At 46.4% G+C, this 16,358-nt stretch overlaps 1 protein-coding gene across 5 annotated transcripts in view; it reads right to left on the bottom strand.

Moving 5' to 3' along the window:
- Nucleotides 1-837: 837 nt before the first annotated feature.
- QTRT2 (queuine tRNA-ribosyltransferase accessory subunit 2) overlaps nt 838-16,358 on the bottom strand; it is a 35,512-nt gene continuing 19,991 nt past the window's right edge. For 2 of the 5 annotated variants that reach the window (XM_056559938.1, XM_056559939.1), the window contains exons 9-10: nt 15,895-16,231; nt 838-1,094 (exon numbers count right to left, since the gene is read on the bottom strand). In XM_056559938.1, the coding sequence (XP_056415913.1) occupies nt 16,000-16,231 (232 nt within the window). In that variant the 3' untranslated portion in view covers nt 838-1,094; nt 15,895-15,999. Of the gene's footprint in view, nt 1,095-15,894; nt 16,232-16,358 lie in introns of those variants that run through there. The other 3 variants (XM_056559936.1, XM_056559937.1, XM_056559940.1) reach the window with 3 other exon arrangements.

Genomic DNA, 16,358 nt, shown 5'->3' on the forward strand with positions numbered 1-16,358 from the left:
CCAGCCATGATGACTTGGCACAGGAGAAGGATCGTTCCGTCAGCGCAGCCTTCACTTTGGCAACCATTCCAGTTGGAGAAATCATGGCAATTGCCCAATCAAATCCACATGAGAGACGCTGTCTGGTAGTTGCCGCTTTCAGTCAGATGTCCCCCGGGGTAACCCCGACGAGCAGCACTCTCTGCCAGAAACGCTGCTTCTCCGCTAGTTAACATATTTCGATCACAGCCGAGCTGCAATAATAACACTGTGGACAGATTACAGCCCAACCCATGATAATCCAATTACCAAGAACACATCGGCGGCAACGGACACGGCCTAACCGTTTACCATGGACTGCAGCAGATCCCTCCCCCCTAATTATCATGAGGGTCAGTGGGGGAGATTTATCAAAATGTTTAGACCAGTTTAGACGGTCTATATTTGTCTCTCAGAAAGTCTTTAGTTGAGACTTTTATGAGACTTTGCTTTAGAGCCCTCCTCCGCAGAAATAGTATAGTGTTCTACAATAGAGGATAAAATGCAGGGGTCAGGAATTTATCAACTGAGACTTTTATTAAAAAGTCTCAAAAAAGTCTCATCGAGGGAAAATACGCAGAAATGTCAGACCCGGCATAAATCCAATCTAAATAGTTAGTAGGAAGCCTTTTATCAATTGTTTGGATGTACCATGCGACACAGTTCTGCGTACATTACAATGACATTTTAGCTTGAATCTGAAGGGTAATCTAATTTAATAATTTTTAAAATTCTAAAATAATACAGCTTAAAGGGGTACTCCGCTGGAAAACATTTTTTATTTTATCAACTGGTGCCAGAAAGTTAAACAGATTTGTAAATTACTTCTATTAAAAAATCTTTATCCTTCCAGTACTTATTAGCGGCTGCATATTACAGAGCTGGGAAGAGCCCGCCCCCTTTCAAATACGCAGCGGGAAACCCGCAAATGTAGCCGCCAGTGTGAATGTACCCTAAGGCTATGTTCTCACAACAAAATGTCCACATGAAGAATCTCTAAGCGCACTTTCCGTACAGCACGTGTACTGGCAGAATCTTCCGGGGCTTAGACCACACAAAGAATGACCGAGTTCATTCTGTGGGAAAACAGACAAAAGAATTTCTGTTCAGGAAAGATCTGGCATGTAAATTCCACCGTGTGCACTGAGCAGCAGAGTCACATTGAATTAAAGGGTACCTGTCATCAAAACAACTTTTGACATATTATAGATTAATGTATGCAGAATAACTTTCAAATAGCATATTATTAAAAAATATGCTTCTTTCTATTTCATTTTTCCCCTTTGAAAAAATGACCACTAGAGGTCTCCCTATCAATCCTGTCCTCAAGCCCTTTTTTTTTTTTTATAGATTTCAGACTCATGCTGGAGTCCTAAATCTCAGACTGCAGCCGGGACACAGACAAGCTCAGCTGGCAGCTCTGAATCTTCTCTCTGTTTACAACTGCATGTGCAGAGAGAAGAAAGATCGGAGCTTAGATAGTAAAATGAATGAGGGCATGCAGTAAGGCAGAGTCAGGAGTATGCCCTGCTGTGCTATGAGCACAGTGCTGACTCCTGCCTGTATGACTGACAGGCAGGGAACAGTGCTGAGCTTGTCTGTGTCCCGGCTGCAGTCTGAGATTTTGGACACCAGAATGTCTGAAATCTATAAAAAGGGCTTGCGGCTAGGACAGGTAGGGAGACCTCTAGTGGTCATTTTTCAGTGGTAGAAAATTAATTGACAGTGGTCAGGTGTGCAGAAGATGGCAGGGTCCTTAAGGGGTTAAAGGGGTACTCCGGATCAGTACAAGATAAGTAATGTAATGTATGTACACAGTGACATCACCAGCAGAATAGTGAGTGCAGCTCTGGAGTATAATACAGGATATAACTCAGGATCAGTACAGGATAAGTAATGTAATGTATGTACACAGTGGCCTCACCAGCAGAATAGTGAGTGCAGTTCTGGAGTATAATACAGGATATAACTCCGGATCAGTACAAGATAAGTAATGTAATGTATGTACACATTGACATCACCAGCAGAATAGTGAGTGCAGCTCTGGAGTATAATACAGGATATAACTCAGGATCAGTACAGGATAAGTAATGTAATGTATGTACACAGTGACCTCACCAGCAGAATAGTGAGTGCAGTTCTGGAGTATAATACAGGATATAACTCCGGATCAGTACAAGATAAGTAATGTAATGTATGTACACAGTGACCACACCAGCAGAATAGTGAGTGCAGATCTGGGGTATAATACAGGATATAACTCAGGATCAGTACAGGATAAGTAATGTAATGTATGTACACAGTGATCTCGCCAGCAGAATAGTGAGTACAGCTCTGGAGTATAATACAGGATATAACTCAGGATCAGTACAGGATCAGTAATGTAAGTTCACAGTGACCTCACCAGCAGAATAGTGAGTACAGCTCTGGGGTATAATACAGGATATAACTCAGGATCAGTACAGGATAAGTAATGTAATGTATGTACACAGTGACCTCACCAGCAGAATAGTGAGTACAGCTCTGGAGTATAATACAGGATATAACTCAGGATCAGTACAGGATAAGTAATGTAATGTATGTACACAGTGACCTCACCAGCAGAATAGTGAGTACAGCTCTGGAGTATAATACAGGATATAACTCAGGATCAGTACAGGATAAGTAATGTAATGTATGTACACAGTGACCTCAGCAGCAGAATAGTGAGTACAGCTCTGGAGTATAATACAGGATATAACTCAGGATCAGTACAGGATAAGTAATGTAATGTATGTACACAGTGACCTCAGCAGCAGAATAGTGAGTGCATCTCTGGAGTATAATACAGGATATAACTGAGGATTAGTATAGGATAAGTAATGTAATGTATGTACACAGTAACCTCACCAGCAGAATAGTGAGTACAGCTCTGGGGTCTAATACAGGATATAAATCGAGATTTTCCTAGCTAATGTGACGGAAAATATTAGTTATATGAAGACAGGAGGCGAGTATCTTGCATTAATCTTTCTTCTTTAATGCCCATAGCAGAATTTTTTATACAATTTTAAAACGTATATTAAAGAAAAAATCTTCAAAACTACAACTCCCAGCAGCCCTTTGGGCTCTCTTCACCCCTCCTAGCTCGACTGGCTCCTATATAAAGGGCTGTCTGGGACATCTCCTCCTCTTTCTTTATGCGGCATCCAGCACAGCAGACTCCATATGAAGAACAGGAACTGCCACCCGATGATGCTTCTTGACAACGTGGTCAACAGGACCGCCGTGACCTGAACGAACTGGAACAAAAACCCGATGAACAACGGATCAGGAACATATCAGCCTCCTTGCAGAAGGTGGAAGACTTTCTCTTCAATAACCTGGAAAGACAAAAAAAGAACACCATGATAGGGTTGGGTCGGGAGGGAAGATACTCGCCTCCTGTCTTCATATAACTAATATTTTCCGTCACATTAGCTAGGAAAATCTCGATTTATATATCAGACAGGAGGCTCATATCTTGCAAGTTTAAAGCTTACCAAGATAAGTAGGAATCAGAATCATAAAACAGACATAGAGACATGTTCTTCGGGTCGAAAATAAAACTGACGGAAAGTGGTCTGGGACGACCAGTCAGCGGCCAGTAAGAGATCCGACAGAGAACCTCCTGATATAACAACCTTAGTGGCCATAGCCCCTCTAGAGGAGTGGGCGCCAAATAAGGATACATCAATCCCCGCCATCTCCATGGCTAGACGAACCCACCGAGCCAATGTAGCCGAGGAGACCGGGAGATGAGGTTGGACATAAGAGATGAGTAATTGAGTATGACTAGTAGATCGGAGAGGTGCTGTTCGCGTCTCATACTCTTGAAGACATCGAACCACACATAGTTTGGGATGAGCCGGAAAAAACGGATAAAAGACGGATTGAAGACCCGTCTTAGTCCTGCGGACAACCGAAAACTGAACACCTCCAGGCGAGAATTGACGCCGAGAGACATCTAACGCTCGAACATCCGATACCCTTTTGATAGAGACCAGACATAAGAGAACGGTCAGTTTTACTGAAAGAAGCTTCAAAGAAAGATCCTTGTTATCTTCCCATGAAGAAAACATATCTAGCACGCGGGAAACATCCCACGTAGCTTGATATTTAGGGCGAGGAGGACGCTTAAATTTGATTCCCCGTAAGAGTCTGCAAACTAAAGGATGTTTGCCCACCGGTAAGGAATCCACCGGATAGTGGTATGCAGAAATAGCTGATCTATAAACATTTATAGAACTATAAGATTTGCCTGAATCGAATGTGTTGGCTAGGTAGTTGACTACCGCCTGCACAGGTGCCTGAACGGGACTAATCTCCCGTTGATCACACCAACGCACCCAGAGTCCCCATGCAGATCGATACGCCGATCTAGTCCCTGGGGCCCAGGCCAGGGCGAGGAGATTTCTAGCTGATTCAGAAAGATCATTACCTGATGTCGGCACCCCGAAACCAACCAAGCAAGGAGAGGTAGGCTGCCGTCCAGAACTAGAGGGTGAAGACCCTTGTTCGGGTTCGAGAGAAGATGAGGCAGAGGGGGTAACAACCTGGGGAAATCTATCGTCATCCCCAACAGAAGGGGGAACCACGGCTGAGTCGGCCACCATGGGGTGATCAACGCTACTGTTGCTTTCTGAGACAGGATCTGGAGAAGAACCCTGGTGATCATCGGAAAGGGGGGAAATGCATAATGCGTCCCTTCCGGCCACCGTTGGTAGAAAGCGTCCACAGCTGACGCCTCTGGATCTGGCCTCCAACTGTAAAACCGAGGTAATTGTCGATTGAGTCGCGAGGCAAAAAGATCCATATAGAATGGACCCCAAAGGTCCTGAAGTGACAGGAAGACTGACCGGTCCAGCGTCCAGTCGCTGGAGTCGATCAAGTAACGGGAATTCCAGTCTGCCACGGAATTGGAGACTCCTGGAATATATTCCGCAATAGGAATAAGGTCGCGAGACAGACAAAAATGCCAGAAGTCGGACGCTATGTCCGCTAACACCCTGGACCTCGAGCCCCCAAGGCGGTTGATGTATTGAACCGCTGCTATATTGTCCATGCGTAAAAGTACGCAACAATTGAACCTCTGTGATAGGAAGCTCTTGACCGCAAAGAATGCTGCCAAAAGTTCTAGAGCATTGATGTGGAGAAGAGATTCCTCTTCTGACCAAATCCCGCCTGTTGTGTCCTGACCACAGTGGGCTCCCCAGCCTTGTCGACTCGCGTCGGATTCTATGATCACGTCTGGACAAGAGTTGAAAATGGTCTTGCCATTCCACTCCACAGCGTGACGGAGCCACCAACGTAGCTCCTCGACCGACTCCGGACAAAGAGTCACTTCGTCTGCATAACGTAAACCTTGTCGAAGATGAAGGGTCTTGAGGCGCTGTAGTGCCCGATAATGCAGCGGGGCCGGAAAGATCGCCTGAATGGAAGCCGCCAACAAGCCGACCATGCGAGCAATTACCCTCAAGGATACTTGACCCTTGCGTAGGATTGCTCTGTTTTCTTTGCGAATGAGGGCCAGTTTTGTTTTGGGTAAACAAAGGACAGCTCTTCTGGTGTCCACCAAAAATCCCAAAAACTCCATCTCTCGTGTTGGGGACAGAACCGATTTTTTGAGGTTTATGAGAAAACCTAGTTCTTCTAACAGAGATACCGTCCAATGACAGTGTAATCTGGCCAGTTCTTTGGAGCCGGCCATGATGAGCAGGTCGTCCAGATAAATTATCAGACGTACCCCTCTGCTCCGGAGAGCTGCCACAACGGGTTTCATCAACTTTGTGAAACACCAAGGGGCGGACGACAGGCCAAATGGAAGGCAAGTGAACTGCCACAGGCGATCGCCCCACCAAAACCTTAGTAATGGTTGTGAGGTCAGATGCATAGGGACTGTGAGGTAAGCATCTTTCAGATCTATTTTCACTAGCCAGTCTCCTATGCATAGAAGGTCGCGTAACAGATGGATGCCCTCCATCTTGAAGTGACGGTAAGTCACATGTTGGTTTAAGTTCCTCAAGTTTATTACGGGGCGGTACCCGCCATCCTTCTTCTTGACTAAGAAGAGGTTGCTTATGAACCCCGGTGACAAGGGGTCTACTTCCCGTACCGCTTGTTTGCCTAGGAGCTCCTGAAGCTCCTCGTCTATAAGGGATTTGTTTATGTCCGAGAAATGAATAGGTTGGGGTGTAAACCTCATGTCTGGCAGGGATTGGAGCTCTATTTGGTAACCTGCCACTGTGTTCAGTATCCACGCGTCTGCTGTAATCATGGACCAGACGTGGATAAAATGTTTCAGCCTGCCCCCCACATAGGTGTGTGGGAGATGTGGAGAATCTGTACTCACCAGATGATGGTCTGGAACCTCTACCGCCCCGTCCTCTCCAGGGTCGACCTCGGGGTGGAAAGAAAGGTGCAGGTTGTGCCATCGGCATGGTATATTGTTGTGGAGGTGGCACATAGGGCTGAGCGGGAGGTCTAGCATAGGGTCTATAATAGTTGCCTCGGCCGGCAGAACGACCTCTTCCTCTGCCGGCCTTGTTAAAAACCTTGCCACTGGATTTTTTAAGCGAATTTTGCGCTTTGTCCAGTCCTGTAAATAGGCCTACAAATTTATTAATATTCTTGAGAAGGTCCTCTCCAAAAAGAAGGCCTTCTGCCGATGGGCCGGGTTCATTTTCCGCCAAATGTGAAAGCTGGGGTTCCAGCTTCATGAGGATGGATCTCCTGCGTTCAATGGAACAGGTGGTATTCGCCGTTCCCAACATGCACATTGCACGTTGCGCCCATCCTCTGAGTTGCGTGATATCCACCGGGTCACCAGAGGAAGCTGCTTGCTCCGAAAGATTAAGGATTTTTGTTAGTGGACCCAATAGGTCCAAAATCCTGTCTTGGATGGCCTTGAACGACCTTTCAATGCCCTTTTTTGAGTATTTTCCGGATTTTGTTAAGTATTTCATAAGGACAGGATCTATTTCCGGAGTTATGGCCACTTTCTTGGAGAGGAAAGGCCGTGGGCATTCTGCCCTCAGTTTATTACGGTTGACCCGATCAAGGGTTCGCCGGGTCCAGTATTCTATATATGCAGCCACCTGGGGCAAGGGGGCCCAATCCCCTGAGCGGGGGTGTATGATGGCCTCTGGATGGAAAAAGGGTTGCCCCAAAGTATCCAGGATAGTCTCTACTTGGACACCCGGATCGGTGGATGGGAAATCCGCCTGTAAACCCGCCTCATTTTCAGACCCAGAATCTGTGCCTTCTGGTTCACCAGATTCTTCCTCCGCCGAGTCTTCCTCCGACGTATCGAAGGAGTTAGGCTTGGAACGCCTGACGGACTTATGCCTCTTAGTACACTCCCCGAGGCCCGGGGGTCGAATGGGGTCGTTTGTCATTGCGGGGTGACAGGCCATGGTGGGCTCTGTCTGTTGCATATATGTTTCTTCCCCTGCCGGGGAGTCGTATGCGACAGTATGTTTGCGCTTATAAAGCGCTTTGCCTTTCTTGGCAGAGTCAGCAGTAACTGGCATATGAGATACCGATGGTGCAGCAACTGTCGCCAGAGCTGCCTTAACTGATCTATTAATAAGCTCTTGTATTTGTGCTGCAGATAGGGGAGCTTCTGAGAGCATATCCTGCCCCAAACCTGACTGGGAAGATTCTCCGGCCATTATAGATTAGACTAATAAGTAACACTATTCAGGTTGTGAAATAGTCAAAGCTAAGCCTTTTATGTCAGAGGGAATGATCTATATAAATTTATCAGAGTGCCCAGTCTCCTACCAGACAAGCTAACAAGCTGACAGGTAAGGTACAATGAGTTAATATATACAGCGATACCTGAGGCTCTATCTAATACCAGACAGTGACTGCTCCGATGCTAAACCCTCCACCGCTCGCCACGGAATGGCGAGAGGGGAAGGAGGGGTTGTTAGTATACAGCGCTCGGGGCCGTAATCACATGCGATTATGGCCGTGAGCGCCGCAATTGGTCAGACGCGCGGTAAGCCGCGCTCTGATTGGCTGCAAGGAGGAGCGGCAGGCCGCCTCTGGGACTATGCGACTCCGCCCCTAAAGGTTTCCGCGCGCGGTTTAGCAGCGAGAAGAAGGGGGAAGGGGAAGAAGCCACAGAGGACCTAAGATGGCGTCTGTGAGTAAAACAGGGATGGGAAAAATCTGTGGAAATAGAGAACTAAGCCCCTTACCCTTCCGACCGCAACCAGGGGTCTGCGGTCTATAAAGGACTCGTCACAGGACTAAATAAAAGAAAATATAAGAAATCTAGACAGAGAAAATATATACATATACAGTTACAGAAAATAGAAATGTTCAGATAAATCTGAAGCTACAGTAAATATAGAGTAGAGAATGATAAAACGAATTATACAAGAAAAGGTATCCAAAGGATATTAAAACAACATGAATCACTTAACTGATGTCTGCCATGAGCAGAAAGAAAGAGGAGGAGATGTCCCAGACAGCCCTTTATATAGGAGCCAGTCGAGCTAGGAGGGGTGAAGAGAGCCCAAAGGGCTGCTGGGAGTTGTAGTTTTGAAGATTTTTTCTTTAATATACGTTTTAAAATTGTATAAAAAATTCTGCTATGGGCATTAAAGAAGAAAGATTAATGCAAGATATGAGCCTCCTGTCTGATATATAACTCAGGATCAGTACAGGATAAGTAATGTAATGTATGTACACAGTGACCCCACCAGCAGAATAGTGAGTACAGCTCTGGAGTATAATACAGGATATAACTCAGGATCAGTACAGGATAAGTAATGTAATGTATGTACACAGTGACCTCACCAGCAGAATAGTGAGTACAGCTCTGGAGTATAATACAGGATATAACTCAGGATCAGTACAGGATAAGTAATGTAATGTATGTACACAGTGACCTCACCAGCAGAATAGTGAGTACAGCTCTGGAGTATAATACAGGATATAACTCAGGATCAGTACAGGATAAGTAATGTAATGTATGTACACAGTGACCTCAGCAGCAGAATAGTGAGTGCATCTCTGGAGTATAATACAGGATATAACTCAGGATCAGTATAGGATAAGTAATGTAATGTATGTACACAGTAACCTCACCAGCAGAATAGTGAGTACAGCTCTGGGGTCTAATACAGGATATAACTCAGGATCAGTACAGGATAAGTAATGTAATGTATGTACACAGTGACCTCGCCAGCAGAATAGTGAGTACAGCTCTGGAGTATAATACTGGATATAAATCGAGATTTTCCTAGCTTGTGACGGAAAATATTAGTTATATGAAGACAGGAGGCGAGTATCTTATGCATTAATCTTTCTTTATTAATGCCCATAGCAGAAAACTATCTTTCTTTATATAATTCAAACAGAAAAAACTTTTCTTCTTTGAAAACGATGAAACAGACTACATATCCCAGCAGTCCTTGCAATCCTGATAGCCACTCCTATCCCAGTGACTCTATATAAACGACTGCCTTAGTAACACTCCTCCTCTTTCTTGAAGCGAAGTGCAGACTCCTAAGAATCGAGAACTCCATGTAGAACTCGGTACCGCAACTCGATTCTTCGGCCAGCCGGCCAACACTTTCCGACTCTGGAGCCATAACATGGACTTGTGGAACCTTGCCACCAATGACACTCCAACAGGGATGTCCTGAAATCGAACTTCGTCCCAACGGGGACTCAGGAACCAATAGATTATCCGCAAACAGGAATTCTCCACCGTAGTTCAATACCCTGTAGAAAAAGAGAAGAAAACTCGTAACAGGGTGGGTTGGGAGGGAAGATACTCGCCTCCTGTCTTCATATAACTAATATTTTCCGTCACAAGCTAGGAAAATCTCGATTTATATATCAGACAGGAGGCTCATATCTTATGCAAGTTTAAAGCTGCATCATAAAATAGACATCAAATATAAGAATGATTCAGATCAAAGGACAGACATAGAGACATGATCCTCCGGTCTAAAGTAAAATTGACGAAAGGTCGATTCTGAAGACCAATCTGCTGCCAATAGAAGGTCTGACAGCGAACCCCCTGAAGTAACCACTTTAGTGGCCATAGCTCCCCTAGTAGAGTGGGCGCCAAAAAGGGAAATATCAATCCCTGACATTTCCATCACTGATCTCACCCATCTGGCCAGAGTGGCCGAGGAGACTGGATGGTGTGGTTGGACATATGAAACAAGTAATTGGGAATAGTCGGGGGAACGCAAAGGTGCCGTGCGCCTCTCGTATGCCTGCAGGCATCGGACGACACAAAGTCGTGGATGCGACGGAAAAAAAGGGGTAGAAAACCGAGTGCAATCTGGTTTTGGTTCTACGAACCACTGAGAAATTAACTCCTTCTGGCGAAAATTGTCGCCTGGAAATATCGAGGGCTCTCACATCTGATACCCTTTTAATGGAAACCAGACATAATAGAGTCGTGAGCTTGAAGGATAAAACCTTCAAGGAAAGAGAATCATTGTCTTCCCACGAGGAAAACATCTGTAACACTTTGGCAACGTCCCAAGTGGTCTGATAACGCGGTCGCGGAGGACGTTTAAATTTTACGCCGCGTAGGAGACGGCACACCAAAGGATGTTTGCCTACAGGCAAAGAGTCCCCCGGAGAATGGTATGCCGAGATGGCGGACCTGTATACATTGAGGGAACTATATGATTTTCACGATTCCGCCAGGTAGTTCACTACTAATGAAACAGGTGCCTGAACGGGATTAACTTGTCGTTGATCACACCAACGAACCCACAATCCCCAGGCAGATCGATATGCCGATCTAGTCCCTGGGGCCCAGGCCAAGGCGAGGAGATCTCTAGCCGATTGTGAAAGGACTCCACTTGGGTCTGGCACCCCGAAACCAACCACGCCAGGAGAGGTAGTTTGCCCTCCAGCACCAACGGGTGTTGACCCTTGGTTGGATTCGTCAAAAGATGTGGAAAGTGGGGAAGTAGTCTGGGATAGTCCATCGAAATCCCCAGAATCAGAGGGAACCACGGTTGCGTCGGCCACCAAGGAGTGACCAGAACAACCCTCGCCTTCTGGTTGACTATGTGAAGGAGAAGTCTGGTGATCAGTGGAAAGGGGGGAAACGCATAATGCGTCCCTGTCGGCCAAGTCTGGCGAAATGCATCCACTGCTACTGCCTCTGGATCCGGTCTCCAGCTGTAAAAGCGGAATAACTGTCGGTTGAGGCGTGAGGCGAAAAGATCCGTGTGGAACGGACCCCAGAGACCCTGAAGCGTTAGAAACACAGATCGTTCCAGCGTCCAGTCGCTGGAATCTGTAAGGTAACGGGAATTCCAGTCTGCCACGGAGTTGGACACACCTGGAATATACTCCGCTATCGGAATAATGTTGCGAGAAAGGCAGAAATGCCAAAATTCGGACGCGATGTCCGCTAACAGTTTGGATTTCGTGCCCCCTAGGCGGTTGATGTATTGCACCGCCGCCACATTGTCCATGCGTAGTAATACGCAACAGTTGGACCTCTGAGAGAGGAAGCTCCTGAGGGCGAAAAAGGCCGCCAGGAGTTCCAATGCATTGATATGGAGGGAAGATTCTTCGACGGACCATGTCCCTCCTGTGGTGGAGTGGCCACACCGGGCCCCCCAGCCCTGTCGGCTCGCATCCAACTCCAAAACGACGTCTGGGCTGGAATTGAAGATCGTCTTGCCGTTCCATTCGACGGCATGCCGAAGCCACCACCGTAACTCTTCCTCCGATTCTGGACAAAGAGTGACCTCGTCCGCATAACGCAGACCCTGCCGTAAGTGTAGGGTCTTGAGGCGTTGCAGAGCCCGATAATGAAGCGGGGCCGGAAAAATGGCCTGAATGGAGGCCGCTAGCAGACCGACTATACGTGAGATCACTCTCAACGATACTCGGCCTTTTCGCAAGACTGCCCTGATTTCCTTGCGAATCAAGGCCAGTTTGGACTTGGGTAAACGTAGTACCGCCTGTCTGGTGTCCACTAAGAACCCCAAAAACTCTATCTCCTGACCTGGAGAGAGTACTGACTTTTTGTGGTTGATGAGGAAACCTAGGTCCTCCAGTAATGTCACTGTCCACATTTTGTGCAGACTGGCTTGCTCTCTGGAACGTGCCATTATTAGTAAGTCGTCCAGATATATTATAAGGCGTACGCCTCTGCATCGCAATGCGGCTACGACGGGCTTCATTATCTTGGTGAAGCACCATGGAGCTGATGAAAGACCGAAGGGTAGGCAAGTAAATTGCCACATTCTGTCCCTCCATAGAAATCTTAGAAATTGCTGAGAGGCAGGATGCATGGGAATTGTTAGATGTGCATCCTTTAGGTCTATCTTGACCATCCAATCTCCTGGGATCAGGAGGTCTCGCAGTAAGTGTATCCCCTCCATTTTGAAGTGACGATACGTCACATGTTGGTTTAACTGTCTTAAGTTTATCACCGGCCGATAACCTCCGTCTTTCTTCTTGACTAAGAAGAGAGTGCTTACGAACCCGGGTGACCAGGGATCGACTTCTACTACCGCCTGTTTTGATATGAGTTCTTCTAGTTCCAAGTCTATGAGGCGTACATTTGGAGGAGAAAAATGAATGGGGTGCGGTCTGATGTTCATGACCGGTTGAGAGAGGAAATCTATGTGATAACCCGTTACCGCTGCCAGTATCCACGCGTCTGCTGTAATCGTGGACCAGACGTGGGTAAAATACTGCAGCCTGCCCCCCACAGGTATGTGTGTGTGGTAATGTGGCATCATACTCACCAGTGGGCGGACGAGATCTAGGGAATCCTCTGCCTCCGCGTCCCCTCCAGGGGCGTCCTCGTGGGGGAAAGAAAGGGGCCGGTTGTGCCACAGGGATTGGATATTGCTGTTGAGCGGTAGCGTAAGGTTGAGCGGGGGGTCTGGAATAAGCTCTGTAATAATTGTTACGGCCGGCAGAGCGACCCCTACCTCTGCCGGCCTTGTGAAAAACCTTAGTCCCAGTACCAGGCTTTTTAAGAGAGGATTGAGCCTTGTCAAGGCTGGTGAACAGACTAACGAATTTGTTTATGTTTTTGATCAAATCCTCTCCAAATAGGAGGCCTTCAGCTGAAGGTCCCGGCTCAGTCTCCGCCAAATGAGACAACTGGGGGTCGAGTCTCATTAATATCGACCTGCGTCGCTCAGTAGAGCATGTAGTATTGGCCGAACCCAGGAGGCAGATGGCCCTCTGAGCCCAACCTCTTAATTGGGTCAAGTCCACTGGGTCATCTGTGGAAGCCGCTTGTTCTGATAAATTTAATATTTTTGTCAGAGGGCCCAACAAGTCTAAAATGCGATCTTGTATCGCCTTAAATGAGCGCTCGATACCTTTTTTGGTATACTTGCCATTTTTTAGTAGGTACTTTAACAGTACTGGATCAATTTCAGGTGTATGGGCCACCTTTTTGGGGACAAATGGCCTGGGGCATTCTGCCCTCAGTTTGTTCCTATTGACCCTGTCCAGGGTCCTCCTTGTCCAGTATTCTACATATTGTGATACTTGCGGTAGGGGTGCCCAGTCACCTGACCGCGGATGCGATATTGCATCCGGGTTGAAGAATGGTTCCCCTAGGGAGTCTAAGATGGCCTCAGAAGGCAAGTCAGGGTCGACTTCTTTTAAGTCAGACATCAGCCCAGCTTCCTCAATCTCCGAATCAGAATCTGTGGTCACTGTCACCTCGGATCCTTCTGAAGATTCGTCATTAGACGTATCATTAAAGGAGTTCGGCTTTGCTCGCCTAAGGGACTTAAGGCGTTTATGTGGTATCTCCTTGTGAGTCAAGGGTCGTTGAGGATTCTGTTCAGGAAGGCTGGGTTGACCGGCCGTGTTGGGTCCGGTCTTATGCATCAATTCTACTTCCCCTGCCGGGGAGTCGGAATACGCAGTAAGGTGTCTGCGTTTGAAAGGAACTTTCCCTTTCTTAACATTACTCACTGTAACCTGGGAGGTGGAAGGGTTAACAGCAGAGGACAGTGCAGCCTGCACAGACCTGTAGATGAGGTCCTGAATTTGAGCAGCTGTGAGAAGCTGAGGTGAATCAGATGGAAAATCATCCACTGTCACCTCCCTGGGTAAGGTATTAGCTCCTTCTGCCATGATAATTCTATACTAGTACTAATTAGGGCTATAGTAATGTAAATGTACTACAATCTAGAGTAACCAAGTAACTATTAAGCGCACTGCACTGAGTAAACTAAGTTCTCAGGGCAGCACAGAACAAGGCTGAACTCACTATACAGGGACAAATCTGTAGGTACCGCTCTCCTCACCGCTCGCAGCAGACTGGCGATGCGGTGAAGAGGAGGTACAGAGCTAGGGTGTTCTCAGCCGTAATCTCGCGATGTTACGGCTGAAAAACCCAATGATTGGTCAGTAAATGACCGCGCCTCACGGAGGGCCCGCCCCCTTCCCTGACCGCGCGCGCGAGTCGGAGCCGCGGCGGGAAAAGGAGAAGAAGAAGGGGGAAGGGTAAAGGACGCTCACAAGATGGCGTCTAAAGGTAAGAGTATGAGGCAAAAAGGGGAAAGAAAACGGGATTGGGAGGGAGGAGAAGAGCGCCCGAACGTGCGGACAGCGGCTCTCTTCTCCCTATGATATAACAGGGGCAGAAGCCCAGAGGAAAAAGAGAATGAATAGAAAAGAATTAAATATTTTAAAGAGAGAGTAGTAAAATATTGTTAAGTGTAAACACAAAACAATTCTGAATACACTGCACAGGTATGAACAATTTAAGAAGTAATTTATACATGAATTGAAGAAATACTTATCTTATCTCTGCCATGAGCAGAAAGAAAGAGGAGGAGTGTTACTAAGGCAGTCCTTTATATAGAGTCACTGGGATAGGAGTGGCTATCAGGATTGCAAGGACTGCTGGGATATGTAGTCTGTTTCATCGTTTTCAAAGAAGAAAAGTTTTTTCTGTTTGAATTATATAAAGAAAGATAGTTTTCTGCTATGGGCATTAATAAAGAAAGATTAATGCATAAGATATGAGCCTCCTGTCTGATATATAACTCAGGATCAGTACAGGATAAGTAATGTAATGTATGTACACAGTGACCTCACCAGCAGAATAGTGAGTACAGCTCTGGAGTATAATACAGGATATAACTCAGGATCAGTACAGGATAAGTAATGTAATGTATGTACACAGTGACCTCACCAGCAGAATAGTGAGTACAGCTCTGGAGTATAATACAGGATATAACTCAGGATCAGTACAGGATAAGTAATGTAATGTATGTACACAGTGACCTCACCAGCAGAATAGTGAGTACAGCTCTGGAGTATAATACAGGATATAACTCAGGATCAGTACAGGATAAGTAATGTAATGTATGTACACAGTGACCTCAGCAGCAGAATAGTGAGTGCATCTCTGGAGTATAATACAGGATATAACTCAGGATCAGTATAGGATAAGTAATGTAATGTATGTACACAGTAACCTCACCAGCAGAATAGTGAGTACAGCTCTGGGGTCTAATACAGGATATAACTCAGGATCAGTACAGGATAAGTAATGTAATGTATGTACACAGTGACCTCACCAGCAGAATAGTGAGTACAGCTCTGGAGTATAATACAGGATATAACTCAGGATCAGTACAGGATAAGTAATGTAATGTATGTACACAGTGATCTCACCAGCAGAATAGTGAGTACAGCTCTGGAGTATAATACAGGATATAACTCAGGATCAGTACAGGATAAGTAATGTAATGTATGTACACAGTGACCTCACCAGCAGAATAGTGAGTACAGCTCTGGAGTATAATACAGGATATAACTCAGGATCAGTACAGGATAAGTAATGTAATGTATGTACACAGTGACCCCCACCAGCAGAATAGTGAGTGCAGCTCTGGAGTATAATACAGGACAATAATTTACGAAATCTTTTGGTCCCTTTTATTATATAGTAGTGTAATATCACGGGGCTTGGTCTCAGGACGCCTGTTTCCTGATCATCTCCTTCAGGTCCTGGAACTTTCCGTCACTTATGGCCTCGCGGACGGATCGGAAGAAGTTGAAGTATTGCTGGAAGTTATGTATCATGAGGAGGATCCCGGCCAGCAGCTCCTTGGAGATGAGGAGGTGATGGACGTAGGCGCGGCTGTGATGCCGGCAGCAGTAACACGCGCAGCCCTGGAGAAGCGGCCGGAAGTCTTCGCGAAACCTGTGCGAGGAGGAAAGGGTTAAAGTCACAGACAGTTGACAGATCTCTCTATATAAATGGCTGTGGTGCTACCCCGGGGTGACTGCCGCATTACAGTATGTGAACTGGGTGAATCCTTATAACTATG

Source organism: Hyla sarda, chromosome 2 (assembly GCF_029499605.1).
Source record: "Hyla sarda isolate aHylSar1 chromosome 2, aHylSar1.hap1, whole genome shotgun sequence".
Classification (NCBI taxonomy): domain Eukaryota; kingdom Metazoa; phylum Chordata; class Amphibia; order Anura; family Hylidae; genus Hyla; species Hyla sarda.